Raw genomic sequence first — 23,265 nt, 5'->3', positions numbered from 1 at the left:
CACAAAGACACAGTGAGTAAGACTACACCCATCCAGCGTGACTAAGACGTATAGGTCCACAGAGAATAGACACACAGGGGCAGTATGACACCTGACTGGCTGACTGACTGACTGTGATCAGGGTTATGTTCAGTAAGTACCAAAGGGAAGAAGAATATGCTCAGAAAAGAGTGATACTGAGGGACTTATGTGAACGATACCAGTATTGTGATATTTTTTTACATGGCAAAAAAATGAAAAAATGAAGCAGACCAAACTTTTGGGTCCTTTAAAAACCAGCTGTGGGTAAAATATTGTGTGCTACAGCTCGGAAAATAAAGAAATGTGACTGTTTGACAACATAATGGATGTTTGTTTCCAACATTAGAGGTGTTTTCCTAAATAAAGTTATATTTCGCTTTGTGTTTTGTTTCCTTGCCACGATACTAACGGGTATCGCGATATTGGTATCGTCTTTGCCCTATAATAAACACACATTGGCATTCAGTTGCAAAACGTTTTGAAGCTAATGAACATGAATGACCCAGGTCTCTGTGTCCATCCAGAAGAACCACAGGGTTACATCAGACTTGATCTCATGTTAATTCCTCCACCATAGGGACAACAGTAGGTGGTGCGTCATGATTAATAATTAACCTTACCACCTATGCAAATAGGCTTTTAGTTTCACCACTCTCAAAAGTAGTTACCTCTTAGAATCACTACTGCACTGCTTTAGGGTCAAGATATTTGACTGGCTTGACTGCTCAGCCACTCAATCAAGAGCCAAACATTCTTTGACAATGAATCATTTATGAGCAGGACTAAAGATTCTTTGACAAAGGGTCATTGAATCATTAGCAGCACTGCACTCTGAACTGCCAGTGAGATCAGTCCCTAGTTGTCCCAATTATTATTATTATCATTGTTATTATTTAGAAGATCGATCATGTTCCTTTCATAAAACAATGAACCTGCTTAAAACTTCATTAATAAACTACTTGAATCTGGCATTCATTTTAGGACTACAACTCTGTTTGTTATTGTGGCTTACCACCATCGGAGGGGGATGCACGGTTTGTTTTTCCGTCAGCTCCAGGCCTGGGTAACCCTCCTCTCCTCAGACTCTGTACTGGCCCTGTTGTTTACATTCCTACCGGGTTTATTTCCACTCCTAACAGGGGGCTAGTCGCTCTCACTCTCCAGTGTTGTTGCTACTTAAAAAGCCTACGACAACAGGTTGCTCAAGAGAGCTTGCTAAACTCTTCCCCCTCCCCTATGCCCTCACAACCTTCAGAGTTCACTAGGCAGAACAAACATACTGTTAAAAACCAGTAGAGCACTCTAAAACGCAAATAATATGTGCACACACTGACCAGAAGATACACACACACACACACACGTCGTACACAGACAACACACTCACCGGTAAATGATTGAGAGGCACATCGACCTGTCCCAGGAAATCGTCCCTCGTCTGCAGAAGAAAGAGAGTACAATAATTGTCAGTCAAAATGGAGATGAATACTCGGACAACTGTGAAGAATGCCAACTGACTCCATTTCCAGCAGCAGGGCTTGAAGGCAAGGAGGAACCGACCACAGCAATGAGGGGGAATTACACTCCATATTACTGTTGCTGCTTTAGCTGTGCAATAGAATCAGTTTATTAACACAGGTTGTCACAGGCGTGGTGAGAAGCAGGAGCACTGAGAGGAGAGGTCAGGGGAGCGCTGATGTCACTGAGGTGGTAGGTCATGTAGGTAGAGGTACTATCACTTTAGACAGAGGGGGAAGATCCCATGACCCAGCGAGAGGAACAACAACCACCACCACCAGACGAGAGCGAGGGAGCGAGAGACAGGAGGAGAGGAGAGGTAGCCAAAGGTTGTGCCAGCCACATGAAGTAGTCATTCTAACCACCACCATCATCATTATTGCCAAGAGGAAAAGGTCAGAGGTCAAAGGTGAGAGGTAATTGACTGGTCAGGTGATTGAGGTGATTGAGCGGTACTGTAGTCACACCAGACCAAGATTACCTGTCCGAGGTTGAAAAGCCCATTCTTGGAACGGTCAGAGGCCAACAGAGCCTGTGTAGTGGGATACAACTGGTTTAGACAAACAGAGAGGGAGAAGAAGAGAGCTAGTAGCTAGAGCCACAGGCTGAATGAGCATGTAGGAAGGAATAAGGAAGGAAGTAGTTGTGGTAGGAAGGAATGAGGTGTAGTGGGAAGGAATTAGGTGTAATGGGAAGGAATTAGGTGTAATGGGAAGGAATTAGGTGTAATGGGAAGGAATTAGGTGTAGTAGGGAAGGAATTAGGTGTAGTAGGGAAGGAATTAGGTGTAATGGGAAGGAATTAGGTGTAGTAGGGAAGGAATTAGGTGTAATGGGAAGGAATTAGGTGTAATGGGAAGGAATTAGGTGTAGTAGGGAAGGAATTAGGTGTAATGGGAAGGAATTAGGTGTAATGGGAAGGAATTAGGTGTAGTAGGGAAGGAATGAGGTGTAATGGGAAGGAATTAGGTGTAGTAGGGAAGGAATGAGGTGTAGTAGGGAAGGAATGAGGTGTAATGGGAAGGAATTAGGTGTAATGGGAAGGAATTAGGTGTAGTAGGGAAGGAATTAGGTGTAATGGGAAGGAATTAGGTGTAGTAGGGAAGGAATTAGGTGTAGTAGGGAAGGAATTAGGTGTAGTAGGGAAGGAATTAGGTGTAATGGGAAGGAATTAGGTGTAATGGGAAGGAATTAGGTGTAATGGGAAGGAATTAGGTGTAATGGGAAGGAATTAGGTATAGTAGGGAAGGAATTAGGTGTAATGGGAAGGAATTAGGTGGTAGGGAAGGAATTAGGTGAAGGGAAGGAATTAGGTGTAGTAGGGAAGGAATTAGGTGTAATGGGAAGGAATTAGGTGTAATGGGAAGGAATTAGGTGTAATGGGAAGGAATTAGGTGTAGTAGGGAAGGAATTAGGTGTAATGGGAAGGAATTAGGTGTAGTAGGGAAGGAATGAGGTGTAATGGGAAGGAATGAGGTGTAATGGGAAGGAATTAGGTGTAGTAGGGAAGGAATTAGGTGTAATGGGAAGGAATTAGGTGTAATGGGAAGGAATTAGGTGTAGTAGGGAAGGAATTAGGTGTAGTAGGGAAGGAATTAGGTATAATGGGAAGGAATTAGGTGTAATGGTAAGTCGCTCTGGATAAGAGCGTCTGCTAAATGACTTAAATGTAAATGTAATGGGAAGGAATTAGGTGTAATGGGAAGGAATTAGGTGTAATGGGAAGGAATTAGGTGTGATGGGAAGGAATTAGGTGTTTATGTGATTGGAGTTAAGAAACTGTTCAATGTTTGCCTCTGGGATTCTGTAGGTGTGTTCAAATAGCCCTAGCCAACGGAGCCTTCATGTCAAGGGTTATATACAGAATGTCAAAAAGGTGAGGAAATGGGAAATTAATATCACTGCAAAAAGGTTGTGGTTACGCCACTGGAAAACCTTTACTTAAAAAGCAATGATAGAAACCGCTGGTCCTTTTTTAACTTAATACTGAGCCAGTCGACACACTGGACTTTCCACTGACCTTTAGCCAGACAGAACACAAGTACAGAACCGTAGCTAGCTGGGCAGTAGACATCTAGGCTACCTCTCTGGTTTAAATAACTGCCATTTTATGAGGAAAGGTTACCAGTCACAGAGAGAGTCAAACCTGGGTTCAAATATATATATATTTTTAAATGGTCAACGTTTGCTCTAGCCTGCTTGGAGCGCCAGATGGGCGGGGCTTACAGTTTTGGGACTATTCCATTAAGCCAGGCAAGCTCAATTAAGAACAGACAAATCATTTGCAATCATATAACATAGTATTGAAGCCAGGTCTTAGTAGAGCACACAGACAGGTCACAACACATCTCTCCTGTGTCTGTGTTATTGGAACTGATGAGAGGAGAAGGGACATAAGAAACAGAACTCAAATGGGAATCTAAAACATTGTACACCTATCAGTAACTCATTTACAGTAGGATTCAACAATCCCTTCCTGAATGTTTTGGTTTATTTACTGCTTGCTTAAGGTACAGATAACAAGATTAGTCTTAAAACAGCTAAAAGTATTTCAAAACCCTAAAAAGGTCACTCCATACTTTTGGCATATCGTCCATAATATCTAGCCTACAGTAGAGGGACAGTAAAAGTATGCCATCGCCATGGATACCACTTGCTCTATTCACTCACTGGTCAGGTGTGGCAGCACTAATACAGGTACACACACACACACACACACACACACACACACGACAGCACAAGTTGTGTCTGAGATATTATCAAACGGACAGTTTCTGGATGGAACATAAGGGTTTACTATTGATACCTCTGCTTCCGCTTCACTCAATCACTGTTCAGGTGTGACACTACACAGGAAAACATGTTATCTAAAAGGGACTAGGGCTGACCCCAATTAGTCAACTGGTTGATTCTTTGGTCGTTAGGCTATTGGCCGACCGAGAATGTTTTATTCGAGCAGTAACATATACACACATATATATACATATATATATATATAATATATACCGACCATATATATATGCGCCCAAATCAATGAATTAATCCATTGCGGAGGCCTAGACTAAAAGTTGGTTGACCGTAAGTGGGGGCGGTACATCCTGTAGAAAACACAAACTCACTTCCTTGACAACAGCTCTGCACTGCTCCACGAAGCACAAGAAGTATGACTGCCCTGACTTCTGCTGAGGACGTATCACCGTAAATGCTGCACGGCCAATGCAGACGACGTCTGATGCAAAATTATGCAAAATGCACTGCTCTCTCCAGAATGCACTGCTCTCTCCAGAATGAATGCACTGCTCTCTCCAGAATGAATGCACTGCTCTTTCCAGAATGAATGCACTGCTCTCTCCAGAATGCACTGCTCTCTCCAGAATGCACTGCTCTCTCCAGAATGCACTGCTCTCGCCAGAATGCACTGCTCTCGCCAGAATGCACTGCTCTCGCCAGAATGCACTGCTCTCGCCAGAATGCACTGCTCTCGCCAGAATGCACTGCTCTCGCCAGAATGCACTGCTCTCTCCAGAATTCACTGCTCTCTCCAGAATGCACTGCTCTCTCCAGAATGCACTGCTCTCTCCAGAATGCACTGCTCTCGCCAGAATGCACTGCTCTCGCCAGAATGCACTGCTCTCTCCAGAATGAATGCACTGCTCTCGCCAGAATGCATGCACTGCTCTCGCCAGAATGCACTGCTCTCTCCAGAATGCACTGCTCTCTCCAGAATGCACTGCTCTCGCCAGAATGCACTGCTCTCGCCAGAATGCACTGCTCTCGCCAGAAGGCACTGCTCTCTCCAGAATGAATGCACTGCTCTCTCCAGAATGAATGCACTGCTCTCTCCAGAATGAATGCACTGCTCTCTCCAGAATGCACTGCTCTCTCCAGAATGCACTGCTCTCTCCAGAATGCACTGCTCTCTCCAGAATGCACTGCTCTCTCCAGAATGCACTGCTCTCTCCAGAATGCACTGCTCTGCTCTCTCCAGAATGCACTGCTCTGCTCTCTCCAGAATGAATGCACTGCTCTCTCCAGAATGAATGCACTGCTCTCGCCAGAATGCACTGCTCTCTCCAGAATGCACTGCTCTCTCCAGAATGCACTGCTCTGCTCTCTCCAGAATGCACTGCTCTCTCCAGAATGCACTGCTCTGCTCTCTCCAGAATGCACTGCTCTGCTCTCTCCAGAATGCACTGCTCTCTCCAGAATGCACTGCTCTCTCCAGAATGCACTGCTCTCTCCAGAATGCACTGCTCTGCTCTCTCCAGAATGCACTGCTCTCTCCAGAATGCACTGCTCTCTCCAGAATGCACTGCTCTCTCCCGCCAATTTGTGCACATTCATTGTTTCACAACTTCATTGTTTGCATTTGATTGTATTTATTTTAATGCATTCAATATTATTATTCCAGTCTTCATTATTATCCCGTTCTCATTGTGGGCTTATTGTTGGCAGAGTGCACAACCCATGCTATACTTGTGAGAAACAAGTTTTGGTTTATTTGATTATACATAGAAGTAGGTCTATAGGTCACCTGGCCTGATTATACATAGAAGTAGGTCTATAGGTCACCTGGCCTGATTATACACAGAAGTAGGCCTATAGGCTACCTGGCCTGATTATACATAGAAGTAGGCCTATAGGCTACCTGGCCTGATTATACACAGAAGTAGACCTATAGGCTACCTGGCCTGATTATACATAGAAGTAGACCTATAGGCCACCTGGCCTGATTATACACAGAAGTAGGCCTATAGGCTACCTGGCCTGATTATACACAGAAGTAGGCCTATAGGCTACCTGGCCTGCATGCAAATGTAGGCCTATAAACTTGCCCATTTGGGGATCTGATAGTATTTCTGATTGGCTTAATGCACCACCACTAATGAGCTGTCGAGCTTCTCAAAGTAATGTTTTCTTCACCTCAAACAGCAGGCAAATAAAGTCTGTTTTTACACCCATTGAGAATGACAATAGTTCCTCAATGTATTTGAAAAATATTTCCAGCTCCGTCCCTTTCGATAAAAACTCAGCATGAAAGGGAAAAATGCTATGCTCGGATTCAGTGGAAACGTCATAAAATAGACCTACATGATTACTTCTTCTCAGTGCTCGACTTGGACTGAAATAGGTTCTGGTATTCATTTTGTGTGCTGGCACGGTTTATAAAATGTCATGTAAAATGTGCATATGAAAACCATAACTGGCATGCAGATCGGTAGAAATGTTAAGATAAATGGTCATTCCACATGAAAAAGGTTGCCAACTCCTCGTGTGGCCTTTTACCGGCAACTTCAGGAGAGTAATGGCAGAATGCCAGCAGGAGAGGGAGGAAAATAGTTGGGTCAGGTTAAGGTTTTTTTCTGCTGGTTATCTCTGGCTCCCTTGAGTCATTTGTGCCTTATTTCATTAGTAATAATAAATCACTACTGTATATAGTTGATTTTATTAAATCACATAGGGTGTCTTATATATGGAAAAATACACCTTTAAAAATGTTGACCAATCGATTGGTCGAAAGAACAGACGACTTTCGGTCGACTAAGGTTTTAGCCAAGGACAGCCCTAAAAGGGACAGTCTGTGGTGTGGATGCTGGACAGTAAATACGGGTGTGTGTTTTTATGCCTGGGTAGAGGATTAGACTCCCATGGTCATGCTCACATAATGTGCCTTTTAAGATATGGCTGACAAGGCTAATATGGCCAGGCTGACCATTGGGTGAGATTTCTGCTTTCAACAGGGGTCACAGCTGAGCCTACAGCTGTCTCCATGTGCCATCTTGCACTGGAAGGAGGAGGAGGGGAGGGAGGGAGAGTTAGCATATTGCTCCTCACTGGGAGGAGGGAGGGAGAGTTAGCATATTGCTCCTAGCATATTACTCCTAGGGAGGAGGAGGGAGATTAGCACTGGGGGAGGAGGGAGAGGACTGGGGGAGGGAGTTAGCATATTACTCCTCACTGGGAGGAGGGAGGGAGAGTTAGCATATTACTCCTCACTGGGAGGAGGGAGGGAGAGTTAGCATATTGCTCCTCACTGGGAGGAGGGAGGGAGAGTTAGCATATTACTCCTCACTGGGAGGAGGGAGGGAGAGTTAGCATATTACTCCTCACTGGGAGGAGGGAGGGAGAGTTAGCATATTACTCCTCACTGGGAGGAGGGAGGGAGAGTTAGCATATTACTCCTCACTGGGAGGAGGGAGGGAGAGTTAGCATATTACTCCTCACTGGGAGGAGGAGGGAGGGAGTAGGGGAGGGAGAGTTAGCATATTACTCCTCACTGGGAGGAGGGAGGGAGGGAGGAGAGTTAGCATATTACTCCTCATATTACTCCTCACTGGGAGGAGGGAGGGAGAGTTAGCATATTACTCCTCACTGGGAGGAGGAGGGAAGGAGTACTGGGGAGGAGGGAGGGGAGAGTTAGCATATTACTCCTCACTGGGAGGAGGAGGGAGGGAGTAGCATATTACTCCTCACTGGGGGAGGGAGAGTTAGCATATTACTCCTCACTGGGAGGGGAGGAGGGAGGAGAGTTAGCATATTACTCCTCACTGGGAGGAGGAGGGAGGGAGTAGGGGAGGGAGAGTTAGCATATTCACTGGGAGGAGGAGGGAGGGAGTAGGGGAGGGAGAGTTAGCATATTACTCCTCACTGGGAGGAGGAGGGAGGGAGTAGGGGAGGGAGAGTTAGCATATTACTCCTCACTATTACTCCTCACTGGGAGGGGAGAGTTATATTACTCCTCACTGGGGAGGGAGGGGAGGGACCTCAGGGGAGGGAGGGAGGGAGAGTTAGCATATTACTCCTCACTGGGAGGAGGAGGGGGAGGGAGGGAGAGTTAGCATATTACTCCTCACTGGGAGGAGGAGGGAGGGAGGGAGGGAGTAGGGGAGGGGAGGGGGGGGAGTTAGCATATTACTCCTCACTGGGAGGGGGAGGGGAGAGTTAGCATATTACTCCTCACTGGGAGGAGGAGGGAGGGAGGGAGAGGGGGAGGGAGAGTTAGCATATTACTCCTCACTGGGAGAAGGGAGGAGGGGGGAGGGAGGAGGAGTTAGCATATTAGGAGGGAGAGTTAGCATATTCCTCACTGGGAGGAGGGAGGGGGGGAGGGAAGGAGAGTTAGCATATTACTCCTCATTGGGAGGAGGGAGGGGGAAGAGTTAGCATATTACTCCTCACTGGGAGAGGGGAGGGAGGGAGGGGAGGGGAGGGGAGAGTTACCATATTACTCCTCACTGGGAGGAGGGAGGGAGGGGAGGGAGAGTTAGCATATTATTCCTCACTGGGAGAAGGGAGGGAGGAAGAAGGGGAGGGAGAGTTAGCATATTACTCCTCACTGGGAGGAGGGAGGGAGGGAGTAGGGGAGGGAGAGTTACTCCTCACATATTACTCCTCACTGGGAGGAGGGAGGGAGGAGGGAGAGGACTGGGAGGAGAGGGGAGGGAGAGTTAGCATATTACTCCTCACTGGGAGGAGGAGGGAGGGAGTTACCATATTACTCCTCACTGGGAGGAGGAGGGAGGGAGAGTTACCATATTACTCCTCACTGGGAGGAGGAGGAGGGAGGGAGGGGAGTCACTGGGAGGGGAGGGAGAGTTAGCATATTACTCCTCACTGGGAGGAGGAGGGAGGGAGGGAGAGTTAGCATATTACTCCTCACTGGGAGGAGGAGGGAGGGAGGGAGTAGGGGAGGGAGGGAGGGAGTAGGGGGGAGGGAGAGTTAGCATATTACTCCTCACTGGGAGGAGGAGGGACTGGGGGAGGAGGGGGGAGAGTTAGCATATTACTCCTCACTGGGAGGAGGAGGGAGGGAGGGAGGGAGTAGGGGAGGGAGAGTTAGCATATTACTCCTCACTGGGGGAGGAGGAGGGAGGGAGGGAGTAGGGGAGGGAGAGTTAGCATATTACTCCTCACTGGGAGGAGGAGGGAGGGAGGGAGTAGGGGAGGGAGAGTTAGCATATTACTCCTCACTGGGAGGAGGGAGGACTGGGGAGGGAGTAGGGGAGGGAGAGTCACTGCCATATTACTCCTCACTGGGCATATTACTCCTCACTGGGAGGGAGGGGAGGAGGGGAGGGGGGAGGGACTGGGGGAGTAGGGGAGGGAGAGTTGCCATATTACTCCTCACTGGGACGAGGGAGGAGGGGGGGGGGAGGGGAGGGAGGGAGGGACTGGGAGGGAGGGAGGGAGGGAGGGAGGGATGGGAGGAGGGAGGGAGGAGGAGAGCATATTACTCCTCACTGGGACGAGGAGGAGGGAGGGAGGGAGGGAGGGAGAGTTAACATATTAAACCTCACTGGGACGAGGAGGAGGAGGGAGTAGGGGAGGGAGAGTTAGCATATTACTCCTCACTGGGAGGAGGAGGGAGGGAGAGTTAGCATATTACTCCTCACTGGGAAGAGGAGGAGGGAGGGAGTATGGGAGGGAGAGTTAGCATATTACTCCTCACTGGGAGGAGGGAGGGAGAAGGGGAGGGGAGGGAGAGTTAGCATATTACTCCTCACTGGGAGGAGGGAGGGAGAGTTAGCATATTACTCCTCACTGGGAGGAGGGAGGGAGAAGGGGAGGGGAGGGAGAGTTAGCATATGACTCCTCACTGGGAGGAGGGAGGGAGGGAGAAGGGGAGGGGAGGGAGAGTTAGCATATTACTCCTTACTGGGGAGGAGGAGGAGGAGGGAGGGAGGGAGGGAGGGAGAAGGGGGTGATAGAAGGGGGTGACCTATGTTGAATCACTAAAATAATATAGATATTCACTATGGAAAAAGATGGAACAGCACTTCAGAAATCAGCTCAATGTAATCGAAGAATCCATAGACTGGGAGGAGGGAGGGAGAAGGGTGACCTATGTTGAATCACTAAAATAATATAGGGGAAAAAGATGGAACAGCAACCACTTCTGAGGAAAATTGGAAAACTCTAAACAAACAACACGAAGAGTTATCTATCCAAAACGGAGATGTAAGGATAAACCGCTTCTCCAACCTTTCTGGCTCTATAACAAAGAACAAACAGCTGAAACATATACATGATCAAATACAAATCATAGAATCAACTATTAAAGACTACCAGAACCCACTGGATTATCCAATTACATTGAATAAACTACAGGACAAAATACAAACCATCCAACACAAAAAAGGCCTGTGGGGTTGATGGTAACCTAAATTAAATGATCAAATCTAGAGACCACATATTCCAATTGGCTATACTAAAACTCTAACATCATCCTCAGCCCTGGCATATTCTCCAATATTTGGAACCAAGGACTGATAACCCCAATCCACAAAAGTGGAGAGAAATTTGACCCCAATAACTACTGTGGGATATGAGTCAACAGCAAACTTGGGAAAATCCTCTGCATTAACATTAACAGTAGACTTGTACATTTCCTCAGTGAAAACAATGTACTGAGCAAACATCAAATTGGCTTTTTACAAAATTACCGTGCGACAGACCATGTATTCACCCTGCACAACCTAATTAACAAACAAAGGCAAAGTCTTCTCATGCTTTGTTGATTTCAAAAAGTTTGATACTCAATTTGGCAAGGGGATCTGCTATACAAATGTTTGGAAAGTTGGGGGAAAAACATACAACATGTACACAAAAAACAAGTGCGTGCGGTTAAAATTGGCAAAAAAACACATTTATTTCCACCGGGAAATAATGTATGTCAAGAAATTGTCTTCAACATGTATGTCAAGAAATTGGTGAGGCCACTAGAACAGTCTGCAGCACCTGGCCCTACGAGAATATGAAGACAAACGTCTTCTTTTTGCGGATGATCTGGTGCTTCTATCCCCAACCCAGGAGGGACTACAAAAGCACCTAGATCTTCTGCACAGATTTTGACAGACCTGGGCCCTGACAGTAAATCAAAAATAATGATGTTGCTTAAAAGGTCCAGTTGCCAGGGACACAAATACAAATTCCAGCTCGACACAGTTGCCCTAGAGTACACAAAAAACTATACATACCTCGGCCTAAACATCAGCGCCACAGGTAACTTCAACAAACTCAGCAAAAAAAGAAGCGACCCTTTTTCAGGACCCTGTCTTTCAAAGAAAATTAGTAAAAATCAAAATAACTTTACAGATCTTCATTGTAAAGGGTTTAAACACGGTTTCCCATGCTTGTTCAAAGAATCATAAACAATTAATGAACATGGAACGGTCGTTAATACACAGTTTACAGAAGGTATGGAATTAAGGTCACAGTTATGAAAACTTAAGACACTAAAGAGGCCTTTCTACTGACTCTGAAAAACACCCAAAGAAATATGCCCAGGGTCCCTGCTCATCTGCGTGAACGTGCCTTAGGCATGCTGCAAGGAGGCATGAGAACTGCAGATGTGGTGAGGGCAAGAAATTGCAATGTCTGTACTGTGAGACGCCTAAGACAGCGCTACAGGGAGACAGGACGGACAGCTGATCGTCCTCGCAGTGGCAGACCACGTGTAACAACACCTGCACAGGATCGGTACATTTGAACATCACACCTACGGGACAGGTACAGGATGGCAACAACAACTGCCCAAGTTACACCAGGAACGCACAATCCCTCCATCAGTGCTCAGACTGTCCGCAATAGGCTGAGAGAGGCTGGACTGAGGGCTTGTAGGCCTGTTGTAAAGGCAGGTTCTCACCAGACATCACCGGCAACAACGTGGCCGATGGGCACAAACCCACCGTCGCTAGACCAGACAAGACTGGCAAAAAGTGCTCTTCACAGACGAGTCACGGTTTTGTCTCACCAGGGGTGATGGTCAGATTCGCGTTTATCGTCCAAGGAATGAGTGTTACACCGAGGCCTGTACTCTGGAGCGGGATCGATTTGGAGGGTCCGTCATGGTCTGGGGTGGTGTTTCACAGCATCATCGGACTGAGCTTGCTGTCATTTCAGGCATTCTCAACGCTGTGTGTTACAGGGAAGACATCCTTCTCCCTCATGTGGTACCCTTCCTGCAGGCTCCTTCTGACATGATCCTCCAGCATGACGCCAACAGACATACTGCTTGTTCTGTGCATGATTTCCTGCAAGACAGGAATGTCAGTGTTCTGCCATGGCCAGCGAAGAACCCGGATCTCAATCCCATTGAGCACATCTGGGACCAATTGGTTTGGAGGATGAGGGCTAGGGCCATTCCCCCCCAGAAATGTCTGGGAACTTGCAGGTACCTTGGTGGAAGAGTGGGGTAACATCTCACAGCAAGAACTGGCAAATCTGGTGCAGTTCATGAGGAGGAGATGCACTGCAGTACTTAATGCAGCTGGTGGCCACACCAGATACTGACTGTTACTTTTGACCCCCCCTTTGTTCAGGAACACATTATTCCAGTTCTGTTAGTCTCATGTCTGTGGAACTTGTTCAATTTAGGTCTCAGTTGTTGAATCTTATTTCCATACAAATATTTACACATGTTAAGTTTGCTGAAAATAAAAGCAGTTGACAGTGAGAGGACATTTCATTTTTTGCTGAGTTTAGTTGTGAACGATCTGAGAGACAAGGGCTTTCTACGCCATCAAAAGGAACATGAAATTTGACATACCAATTAGGATCTGGCTAAAAATGCTGGTATCAGTTATACAACCCACTGCCCTTTATGGTTGTGAGGTCTGGGGTCCGTTGACCAACCAAGAATTCAAAAAAAAATGGGACAAACACCAACTTAAAAGAGACTCCATGCAAAATTCTGCAGAAATATCTTCATTGTACTGCATAAACCACCAAATTTAGCATGCAGAGCGGAGTTAGGCCGCTACCCACTAATGATCAAAATCCAGAAAAGAGCCGTCACATTCTACAACCAACTAAAAGGAAGCAATTCCCAAACATTCCATAACAAAGCCATCACCTACAGAGAAATTAACCTGGAGAAGAGTCCCCTAAGCAAGCTGATCCTGGGGCTCTGTTCAAACACACCCCACAAAGCCCCAGGACAGCAACACAATTAGTTCCAACCAAATCATGAGAAAACAAAAAGATAATTACTTGAAATGTTGAGAGAATTTACAAAAAAAAACAGAACAACCTAGAATGCTTTTTCGCCATAAACAGAGAGTACACAGTGACAGAATACCTGACCACTGTGACTGACCCAAAATAAAGGAAATATTTGACTATGTACAGACTCAGTGAGCATAGCCTTGCTATTGAGAAAGGCCACCGTAGGCAGACCTGGCTCTCAAGAGAAGACAGTCTATGTGCACACTGCCCACAAAATGTGGTGGAAACTGAGCTGTACTTACTAACTTTCTGCCAAGTGTTTGAGTATAGACACATTTTTTCAGTCAGATTACACAGACCCACAAAGAATTTGTAAACAAATCAAATTTCGATAAATTCCCATGTCTATTGTGTGAAATACCAGTGTGCAATCACAGCAGCAAGATGTGTGACCCGTTGCCACAAGGGCAACCAGTGAAGAACAAACATCATTGTAAATACAACCTACAGTTGAAGTCGGACGTTTACATACACCTTGGCCAAATACATTTAAACTCCGTTTTTCACAACTCCTGACATTTAATCCTAGTAAACATTCCCTGTCTTAGGTCAGTTAGGATCACCACTTTATTTTAAGAATGTGAAATGTCAGAATAATAGTAGAGAGAATGATTTATTTCAGTTTTTATTTCTTTCATCACATTCCCAGTGGGTCAGAAGTTTGCAAACACTCAATTAGTATTTGGTAGCATTGCCTTTAAATTGTTTAACTTGGGTGAAATGTTTTGGGTAGTATTCCACAATAAATAATTTTCCCATGATGTCAACCAAAGAGGCACTGAGTGTGAAGGTAGGCCTTGAAATACACCCACAGGTACATCTCCAATTGACACTAATTATGTCAATTAGCCTATCAGAAGCTTCTAAAGCCATGACATCATTTTCTGGAATTTTCCAAGTTGTTTAAAGGCACAGGCAACTTAGTGTATGTAAACTTCTGACCCACTGGAATTGTGATACAGTAAATTATATATGATTTAATTTGTCTAAACAATTGTTTGAAAAATTACTTGTGTCATGCACAAAGTAGATGTCCAAACCGACTTGCCTAAACTATAGTTTGTTAACAAGACATTTGTGGAGTGGTTGAAAAACGAGTTTTAATGACTCCAACCTAAGTGTATGTAAACTTCCGACTTCAACTGTATATTGATGTTAATTTATATTCCCTTTTGTACTTTAAATATTTGCACATTATTACAACACTGTATATATACACATAATGACATTTGAAATGTTTTTATTCGTTTGGAACTTTTGTGAGTGTAATGTTTACTGTAAAAAATAAAAAATGTATTATCTATTTCACTTGCTTCCCATGCCAATAAAGCCCCTTATATTGAAATTGAGAGAGAGAGAGAGAGAGAGAGAGAGAGACAGACAACAGACTGGAAGGAGAGAATGAGGGTTAGGGTCAGTAGACAATCAGGGATCAAACAGCAGGCTGTTTTTTCAGCTGAGCGACAGGAGAAAAAAAGGCCTGTACAATAAAGCCTAACATATTCACTGGAAAAGCTCGAGTGGGGTTAGGTTGAGTTACAATGCCATGCAACCCCCACAAGGTGCCTGAAAAAGCTTCAACAACAATTCCCTCCCCAGCCCCCGGCACAGCACATGCATATTGACAAAAATAACGTTGGAGACCCCCAAGCTAATATAGCCTCGTGACAGCCAGCCAGCCAGTTGGTCAACGCTCTTTGTGAATGGCAACTGCACTAGCTGTGAACTGGTCTGGGTTAAGGCTGTGGCGAGGGCATAGGCCTAACTATAGAAATGTAATTACTTCCTGGCATGGGTACACTAAATATGGCCGCCAGCCCACCCATCCCAAAACATTGACTTGAATGGGGATGCCCTTTCCGTTCTAGTTATTCTATTTCTATAGGCAAAGTGGTCTGTCTCCAGCCTGGCACACGCACTGTGCTTTTCTATATCCAGGGGCGCTAGCCTACTAGGCAGGCAACCACAGGGCACCTGGGGAAGGGGGTTTCCCCTCCTATGGGTATCAAGGTAATCCCATACATCCGAACGTTAAGTGTCCTATATGTGAGAGCAGGGTAACTTTATTCTGTAGCGGGAATGTTAAGTGGCGAAAATTGTGCTATATTTATTTGTTTGTTTCCGTATTTGGTCAAAAAAAATGTAAAGATATGTGGTATAGGGAGGAGTGTTGAAACAGTTGGTGGGCGACATTCCTCTGACTTCAGTGGCTGCTAAAGTCAGCAGAGACCAGTCATACAGACACTAGAAAATCACACTGAAATGATAAGCCCAGTCAAAACAAGAGGTCCTGCCTTAGTATGCCATTGTACCAACTTAGCGTGTGCCCTCAACTGAAATTCAACTCACGCACTGACACGAGTGAACATTCAAACTACAGGTTCATACAAAACATGGGCCTATGACCTGTTCAGTCGCGCCATTCAATGTCAATATCATTAGCCAGTCTTAAAAGTGACCATGCTCGTCCAATAGTAATATTAAAAAACCTGTCCAAATAGCTGAGTGAGGACATATAACCTCCCAGCCAGTAGCAGTATCCTGGTTGGTAGTGGGAATAGTCTGATACAACTAAAGAGGGGTGGCAGACTCTAGTAATAGTTCTGGATGATTCTGGTCCTATCCTGACACAGTGGCCATTAGATAGTCTAAATACCAAGCTACAAACTACAGAGAACAACAACAACAGTTTTGAGAGGCCTATGTTTTCGACGAGCGAGAAACAGTTTAAATGCTGTTAGGTCTGCATCTCAAATCAAATTTGATTGGTTAGGAAATGGAGAGCCGTTTAGTAGTGTTCTATCTGCTATAGTAAGTAGATACAGTTGATTATTTACAGCTTTATGAAAGACTCAAAGCTATAACGAAATGCTGATATTGATAGCTTGTTAAACTTCTTTAATAGTCATTTGGAGTCATAATGATATCAGATCTGAATCACCCAGAAAGGGCAACTGTTCTCAGGGAGCCACACCGACCCATAGGAAACGCCATACCGACCCATACCAACCCAGGCCATAGGAAACGCCACACCGACCCATACCAACCCAGGCCATAGGAGACGCCACACCGACCCATACCAACCCAGGCTATAGGAGACGCCACACCGACCCATACCAACCCAGGCCATAGGAGACGCCACACCGACCCATACCAACCCAGGCCATAGGAAACGCCACACCGACCCATACCAACCCAGGCCATAGGAAACGCCACACCGACCCATACCAATCCAGGCCATAGGAAACGCCACACCGACCCATACCAACCCAGGCCATAGGAGACACCACACCGACCCATACCAACCCAGGTCATAGGAGACGCCACACCGACCCATACCAACCCAGGTCATAGGAAACGCCACACCGACCCATACCAACCCAGGTCATAGGAGACGCCACACCGACCCATACCAATCCAGGCCATAGGAAACGCCACACCGACCCATACCAACACAGGTCATAGGAGACGCCACACCGACCCATACCAACCCAGGCCATAGGAAATGCCACACCGACCCATACCAACCCAGGCCATAGGAAACGCCACACCGACCCATACCAACCCAGGCCATAGGAGACGCCACACCGACCCAAACCAACCTAGGCCATAGGAGACGCCACACCGACCCATACCATAGGAGGCCACACAGACCCATACCAACCCAGGCAAATAGGAGACGCCACACTGACCCATACCATAGGAGACGCCACACCAACCCAGGCCATAGGAGACGCCACACCAACCCATACCAATCCAGGCCATAGGAGACGCCACACCGACCCATACCAATCCAGGCCATAGGAGACGCCACACCGACCCAGGCCAACCCAGGCCATAGGAGACACCACACCGACCAAGGCCATAGGAGACGCCACACAGACTCAGGCCATAGGAGACGCCACACCAACCTATACCAACCCAGGCCATAGGAGACGCCACACCGACCCAGGCCAACCCAGGACATAGGAGACGCCACACCGACCCAGGCCAACCCAGGACATAGGAGACGCCACACCGACCCAGGCTATAGGAGACGCCACACCGACCTAGGCCATAGGTGACCCAACACCAACCCAGGCCATAGGAGACTCCACACCGACCCAGGTCAACCCAGGTCATAGGTGACGCCACACCGACCCAGGCCATAGGAGACTCCACACCGACCCAGGCCAATCCAGGCCATAGGAGACGCCACACCGACCCATACCAATCCAGGCCATAGGAAACGCCACACCGACCCAGGCCATAGGAGACGCCACACCGACCCATACCAACCCAGGCCATAGGAGACGCCACACCGACCCATACCAACCCAGGCCATAGGAGACGCCACACCGACCCATACCAACCCAGGTGTAGGACCCTCCCACTCTGTCTGCTGTATTCTCTCTGTTATTTCCTTATTAATGCCAGGCGGAGTTGGGAGACGCCAGCAATGGGAAACACCTGGGAGTGTCCCCAGGACCCATACCACTTCCCCATTCATGGAGGAGACTCCTCCATGCAGACACCATCTGTAGATTGTGTTGTGGTTCTTGGTGGCCGTTTGTTTGTTAGTTTGTTTGTTTGCTTTGGCACACTTTCATCACCCTGCATTATCACATTCAGGAGGCAAAACACACAGACCTGATTACTGATTACACACACCAGGCATTATAATTTGCTTTAGGAGATTTTCTACTCCTTATCCCACGTTGTCTACCATAGGAGACGCCACACCAACGTGACCAGGCCATAGGAGACGCCACACCGACCCATACCAATCCAGGCCATAGGAAACGCCACACCGACCCATACCAATCCAGGCCATAGGAGACGCCACACCGACCCAGGCCAACCCAGGCCATAGGAGACACCACCCACCAACCCAGGCCATAGGAGACGCCACACAGACTACCAACCCAGGCCATAGGAGACGCCACACCAACCCATACCAACCCAGGCCATAGGAGACGCCACACCGACCCAGGCCAACCCAGAGCCATAGGAGACGCCACACCGACCCAGGCCAACCCAGGACATAGGAGACGCCACACCGACCCATACCAACCCAGGTCATAGGAGACGCCACACCGACCCATACCAACCCAGGCCATAGGAAATGCCACACCGACCCATACCAACCCAGGCCATAGGAAACGCCACACCGACCCATACCAACCCAGGCCATAGGAGACGCCACACCGACCCATACCATAGGAGAGGCCACACCGACCCATACCAACCCAGGCCATAGGAGACGCCACACCGACCCATACCAACCAGGCCATAGGAGACGCCACACCGACCATACCAATCCAGGCCATAGGAGGCCACACAGACCCATACCAACCCAGGCAATAGGAGACGCCACACTGACCCATACCATAGGAGACGCCACACCAACCCAGGCCATAGGAGACGCCACACCGACCCATACCAATCCAGGCCATAGGAGACGCCACACCGACCCAGGCCAACCCAGGACATAGGAGACGCCACACCGACCCAGGCCAACCCAGGCCATAGGAGACGCCACACCGACCTAGGCCATAGGTGACGCCACACCAACCCAGGCCATAGGAGACTCCACACCGACCCAGGTCAACCCAGGTCATAGGTGACGCCACACCAACCCAGTCCAACCCAGGTCATAGGAGACTCCACACCGACCCAGGCCAACCCAGGCCATAGGAGACTCCACACCGACCCAGGCCATAGGAGACTCCACACCGACCCAGGCCATAGGAGACTCCACACCGACCCAGGTCAATCCAGGCCATAGGAGACGCCACACCAACCCAGGCCATAGGAGACTCCACACCAACCCAGGCCATAGGAGACTCCACACCGACCCAGGCCAACCCAGGCCATAGGAGACGCCACACCAACCCAGGCCATAGGAGACTCCACACCGACCCAGGTCAATCCAGGCCATAGGAGACGCCACACCAACCCAGGCCATAGGAGACTCCACACCGACCCAGGCCAACCCAGGCCATAGGAGACTCCACACCGACCCAGGCCATAGGAGACTCCACACCGACCCAGGTCAACCCAGGCCATAGGAGACTCCACACCGACCCAGGCTATAGGAGACGCCACACCGACCCAGGCCATAGGAGACGCCACACCAACCCAGGCCATAGGAGACTCCACACCGACCCAGGCCAACCCAGGCCATAGGAGACATGCCTCTTTCAAGCAGATCTAAAGATAGCACAAGCACAGCCAGATCTTAAAGAGGCTGTGGGGGTGTTTGTTCCTATTTATTACCTCACCCTCTGCAGGGTTAGAAGACAACCAGCTGCATCGAGTTTTCTGGAGAAATGGAGAGCCTGTGACGATACTTCCCCTTTTGGACGTTACCAAGACGACCCTCCATCTGAACTCCTCCTCCACATTTACTGAACTGGTTGAACAGTGCAGAAGAGAACCTCTGAAAAGTTTTTTAAAATTTTCTTGTCAGGACCAGAGAGAAAGAAATGCCGGTCAGGTGTTTCTTTTACGACTGTTACGTTACTATTACCTCAACGTAAAGACAATGAAGTGAGTGGGCTGGGCAACAATTGTGTGCGTGTGTTGAGCACTAGTTTCCAAAGCCCGTCTCCCATTTGTTTTCCTCGGGTTTTCCTAGTGAATGAGACTCCATCTAAGTGTGTAAAAGTTCACATGCCTGTGGTTGTGAAATGAAATAAAAGCCGGTGCAGTGGAGACCAGCAGCAGCTCCTGGCCAGGCTGCCTTGGGGCTACTTGACATTCTCACTTCCCAGAATGTGACCACCCCATTCCCGCCCAGCCGCAAGGCAGGCATGCATTTTTATTTTATTTATTATTTTACAACGCAATACTTGGGAATCAAAGTATCAATATAATGTTGTCCAAAATAATATACCAATATGTAACTGAATTGACCCCCCCCCCAATCACTACTGACCGTAAGGCATCACTGGGGCCAAGATTCCTGACATCCAGGACCTATATACTAGGCGGTGTCAGAGGAAGGCCCAGAAAATTGTCAAAGACTCCAGTCACCCAAGTCATGGACTGTTCTCTCTGCTACCACACGGCAAGGGATACCAGAGCGCCAAGTCTAGGTCCAAAAGACTCCTTAACAGCTTACACCCCCAAGCCATGAGACTGATGAACAATTAATCAAAAATGGCCACCCAGAATATTACATTGACCCCCCCCCCTTCGTTTTTACACTGGTGCTACTTGCTGTTTATTATCTATGCATTGTCACTTTACAAATTACCTCAACTAACCTGTAGCCCCACACACTGACTTGGTACTGGTACTCCCTGTATATAACCTCAGTACTGTTTTGTCATTTTCTTGTTATTAAAAAATTTAAAATAAAAAAAAAAAAAAATTATTTAGTAAATCTTTTCTTAAGTCTATTTCTTGAACTGCATTGTTGGAAGTAAGCATTTCACAGTAAGCGCATGTGACAAATAACATTTGATTTGATTTCCTGTCTGGTGAGCAATAACAAATATATTTCTATAAATAAACTGTTTTTCATGTGTCTAGAACATTCACGGACTCTCAGATGCCTTTGAAAGCATCTGAATTCTTGATTACTCTCATAACTCAAATACAGGCTACTTCCCAAATTGCAGACACCAATAAGTTGCAATTACCTTCAACATAACACTTTTTGAAATACTTCAAAGCTTGTGTGTAAACTTTAAAATACACTATCATAATGATTTTTATACTTCCAATAATCATTACCTGACCATTTCCCAGGCTTATATCCTGTACGGTAGGGGGATCACCATTCTGACTGAAAGAAATCTTGAAGTGAGGCTGCTGCTTGCGGGGTTCTCTCCTGATGTTGAAAGTACAGCCATCTTCAATATCCATACTTTGACCGTCCATCTCTGAAGGGTTTCCTTCAATGCCCTGAGGATCCCCAATATCACCGAATGTCTGGTGGTTCCCACGGGGCAGCCGCTGATGCGAAGAGCTTCTCTCCAGCCGGATCTTGGGGTAACGTACCACACGCCCTCCCTTGGAGCCAGTGAAACCCAGATCGGTGGGCTCACTAGTGGCCACAAGGTTCATATTGTTGGCCTGTCTGGCTTGGTCCTGCTGTCCAAGCTGGAACACAACCCGCCTTTGAGTGGTGCCAGGTTGGCCCGGGTCAGAGTTCTGCTGCTGGACGGACCAGCGGCAGGGCCCAGCTCCTTGATTGCCAGATCCATAGCCGATCCTGAACTGCTGGACTTCAGATCCATCTGAGGAGTTCCTTGAGATGTGGAAGCTTCCAATGCTGATTCCCGGTGAGCCTCCATTTCCGTTAGACATAGCTGAGCTGACCTGACCGCTTGAGTTTGAGCCATCTTGGGGTGTGACGCAGAAAACCCTTCGCTTGGGTTGAGCCGGCTCTGTGGGCTGTTGATTCCCATTATGTGGCATGGCAGAACTGTAGCTCCCTGAAGCCTCTCGGCTGTAGTGAGGTGGTGAGCTGATAGTAGATGAAGCCTCTCGGCTGTAGCGAGGTGGTGAGCTGACCGTAGATGAAGCCTCTCGGCAGTAGTGAGGTGGTGGTGAGCTGACAGTAGATGAAGCCTCTCGGCAGTAGTGAGGTGGTGGTGAGCTGACAGTAGATGAAGCCTCTCGGCTGTAGTGAGGTGGTGGTGAGCTGACCGTAGATGAAGCCTCTCGGCAGTAGTGAGGTGGTGGTGGTGGTAGAGCGTAGTGGTAGTTCCTGTCTGGTTCTGTGTAGGCCGGAGCAGGTCCCGGGGTGTAGCTGGGTGGCGGACATGGTGGTGGCTCTTCAGCTCCAACAGGCCCAGGACCGGAGGACCGTTGGAGAGAGATCTGCATAGAGGAACTCTTTGTGGGCCGTGGCTCGGCAGAAGTCAGCTGGGGTATAAACATGGAGGAGCTTCGTTTGAGTGAGGAGTCTCCAGGACCTACATGACCAGCCAGGGGGCTCTCAGACACAGGACGAGGCCCAAAGTAGATCCCTCTCTCAGGCCGTTGCCAAGGCACAGAGAAGGCACTCATAGGCAGATCTCTCTCAGGACACCAGGAGAAGGTAGTTGATTCTGGGCTGCTCCAGCGCTGAGGCCGGTGAGGCTGCTGCATGTGGAATGTCATGGCGACATCGTTGCCGTCCTGGGTCTGGGTCTGGGCCTGGGACGGCCCTTCCAGCTCCTCCATTTCTGGAGCTGTGTTGCTGCGGCCAGAGCCAAAGTACAGACGCAGCCGGTGAGACATGTTCACCTCCTGCTCTGTTTCAGTGTCTGATCCAGGCGCCCACTTCTCAACTGGCTGATCCCCTTTCTCCCCTCCCTCCCTCTATCTTTTTTTCTCTCGCTCCCTCCCACAGTGAACAGCAGAGCTGGAGGAAAGAGGAGCAGCGAGTCAGCACAATAACAAGAGAGGCAGTGCCAGGGAAACTCCAAGCTACAAACTCCAGGCAAAAAGGGGGATGAGAGAGACAGAGAGGAAAAGAAAGCGAGAGGTAGAAACAAGATGGAAACAAACAACAACAACAAAAAAGAGATGAAATCTGCCAAACTGTTAGCACTGGACAGTCTAGCAATAGCGACAGACAGCAGAAATAGCCCAAGTGACAAGCAGCATTCCAGGCATGATTGGATAAGGGCACCCGGCGCTCCTGCCTCTGAGGTGAGGGTAGGGTGGCCATGGTCATGTGACTGCTCTCCACCCTCCACCCCCCGTTTGTGTGAGTGTGTCACCGCCCCCAGCCTAAACGGAGCCG

General features: G+C 47.9%; 1 protein-coding gene across 9 annotated transcripts in view; it reads right to left on the bottom strand.

Moving 5' to 3' along the window:
• LOC115117146 (E3 ubiquitin-protein ligase NEDD4-like) overlaps positions 1 to 22,813 on the bottom strand; it is an 83,146-nt gene extending 60,333 nt beyond the window's left edge. For 4 of the 9 annotated variants that reach the window (XM_065007595.1, XM_065007600.1, XM_065007601.1 and 1 more), the window contains exons 1-2: positions 21,264 to 22,812; positions 1,406 to 1,456 (exon numbers count right to left, since the gene is read on the bottom strand). In XM_065007595.1, coding sequence (XP_064863667.1) covers positions 1,406 to 1,456; positions 21,264 to 22,757 — 1,545 coding nt within the window. In that variant the 5' untranslated portion in view covers positions 22,758 to 22,812. Of the gene's footprint in view, positions 1 to 1,033; positions 1,165 to 1,405; positions 1,457 to 21,263 lie in introns of those variants that run through there. The other 5 variants (XM_065007602.1, XM_065007596.1, XM_065007599.1 and 2 more) reach the window with 2 other exon arrangements.
• Positions 22,814 to 23,265: the final 452 nt, after the last annotated feature.

The sequence above is a fragment of the Oncorhynchus nerka genome, linkage group LG22, assembly GCF_034236695.1.
Source record: "Oncorhynchus nerka isolate Pitt River linkage group LG22, Oner_Uvic_2.0, whole genome shotgun sequence".
Lineage (NCBI taxonomy): Eukaryota > Metazoa > Chordata > Actinopteri > Salmoniformes > Salmonidae > Oncorhynchus > Oncorhynchus nerka.
This window is presented reverse-complemented; position numbering and strand designations above follow the sequence as displayed.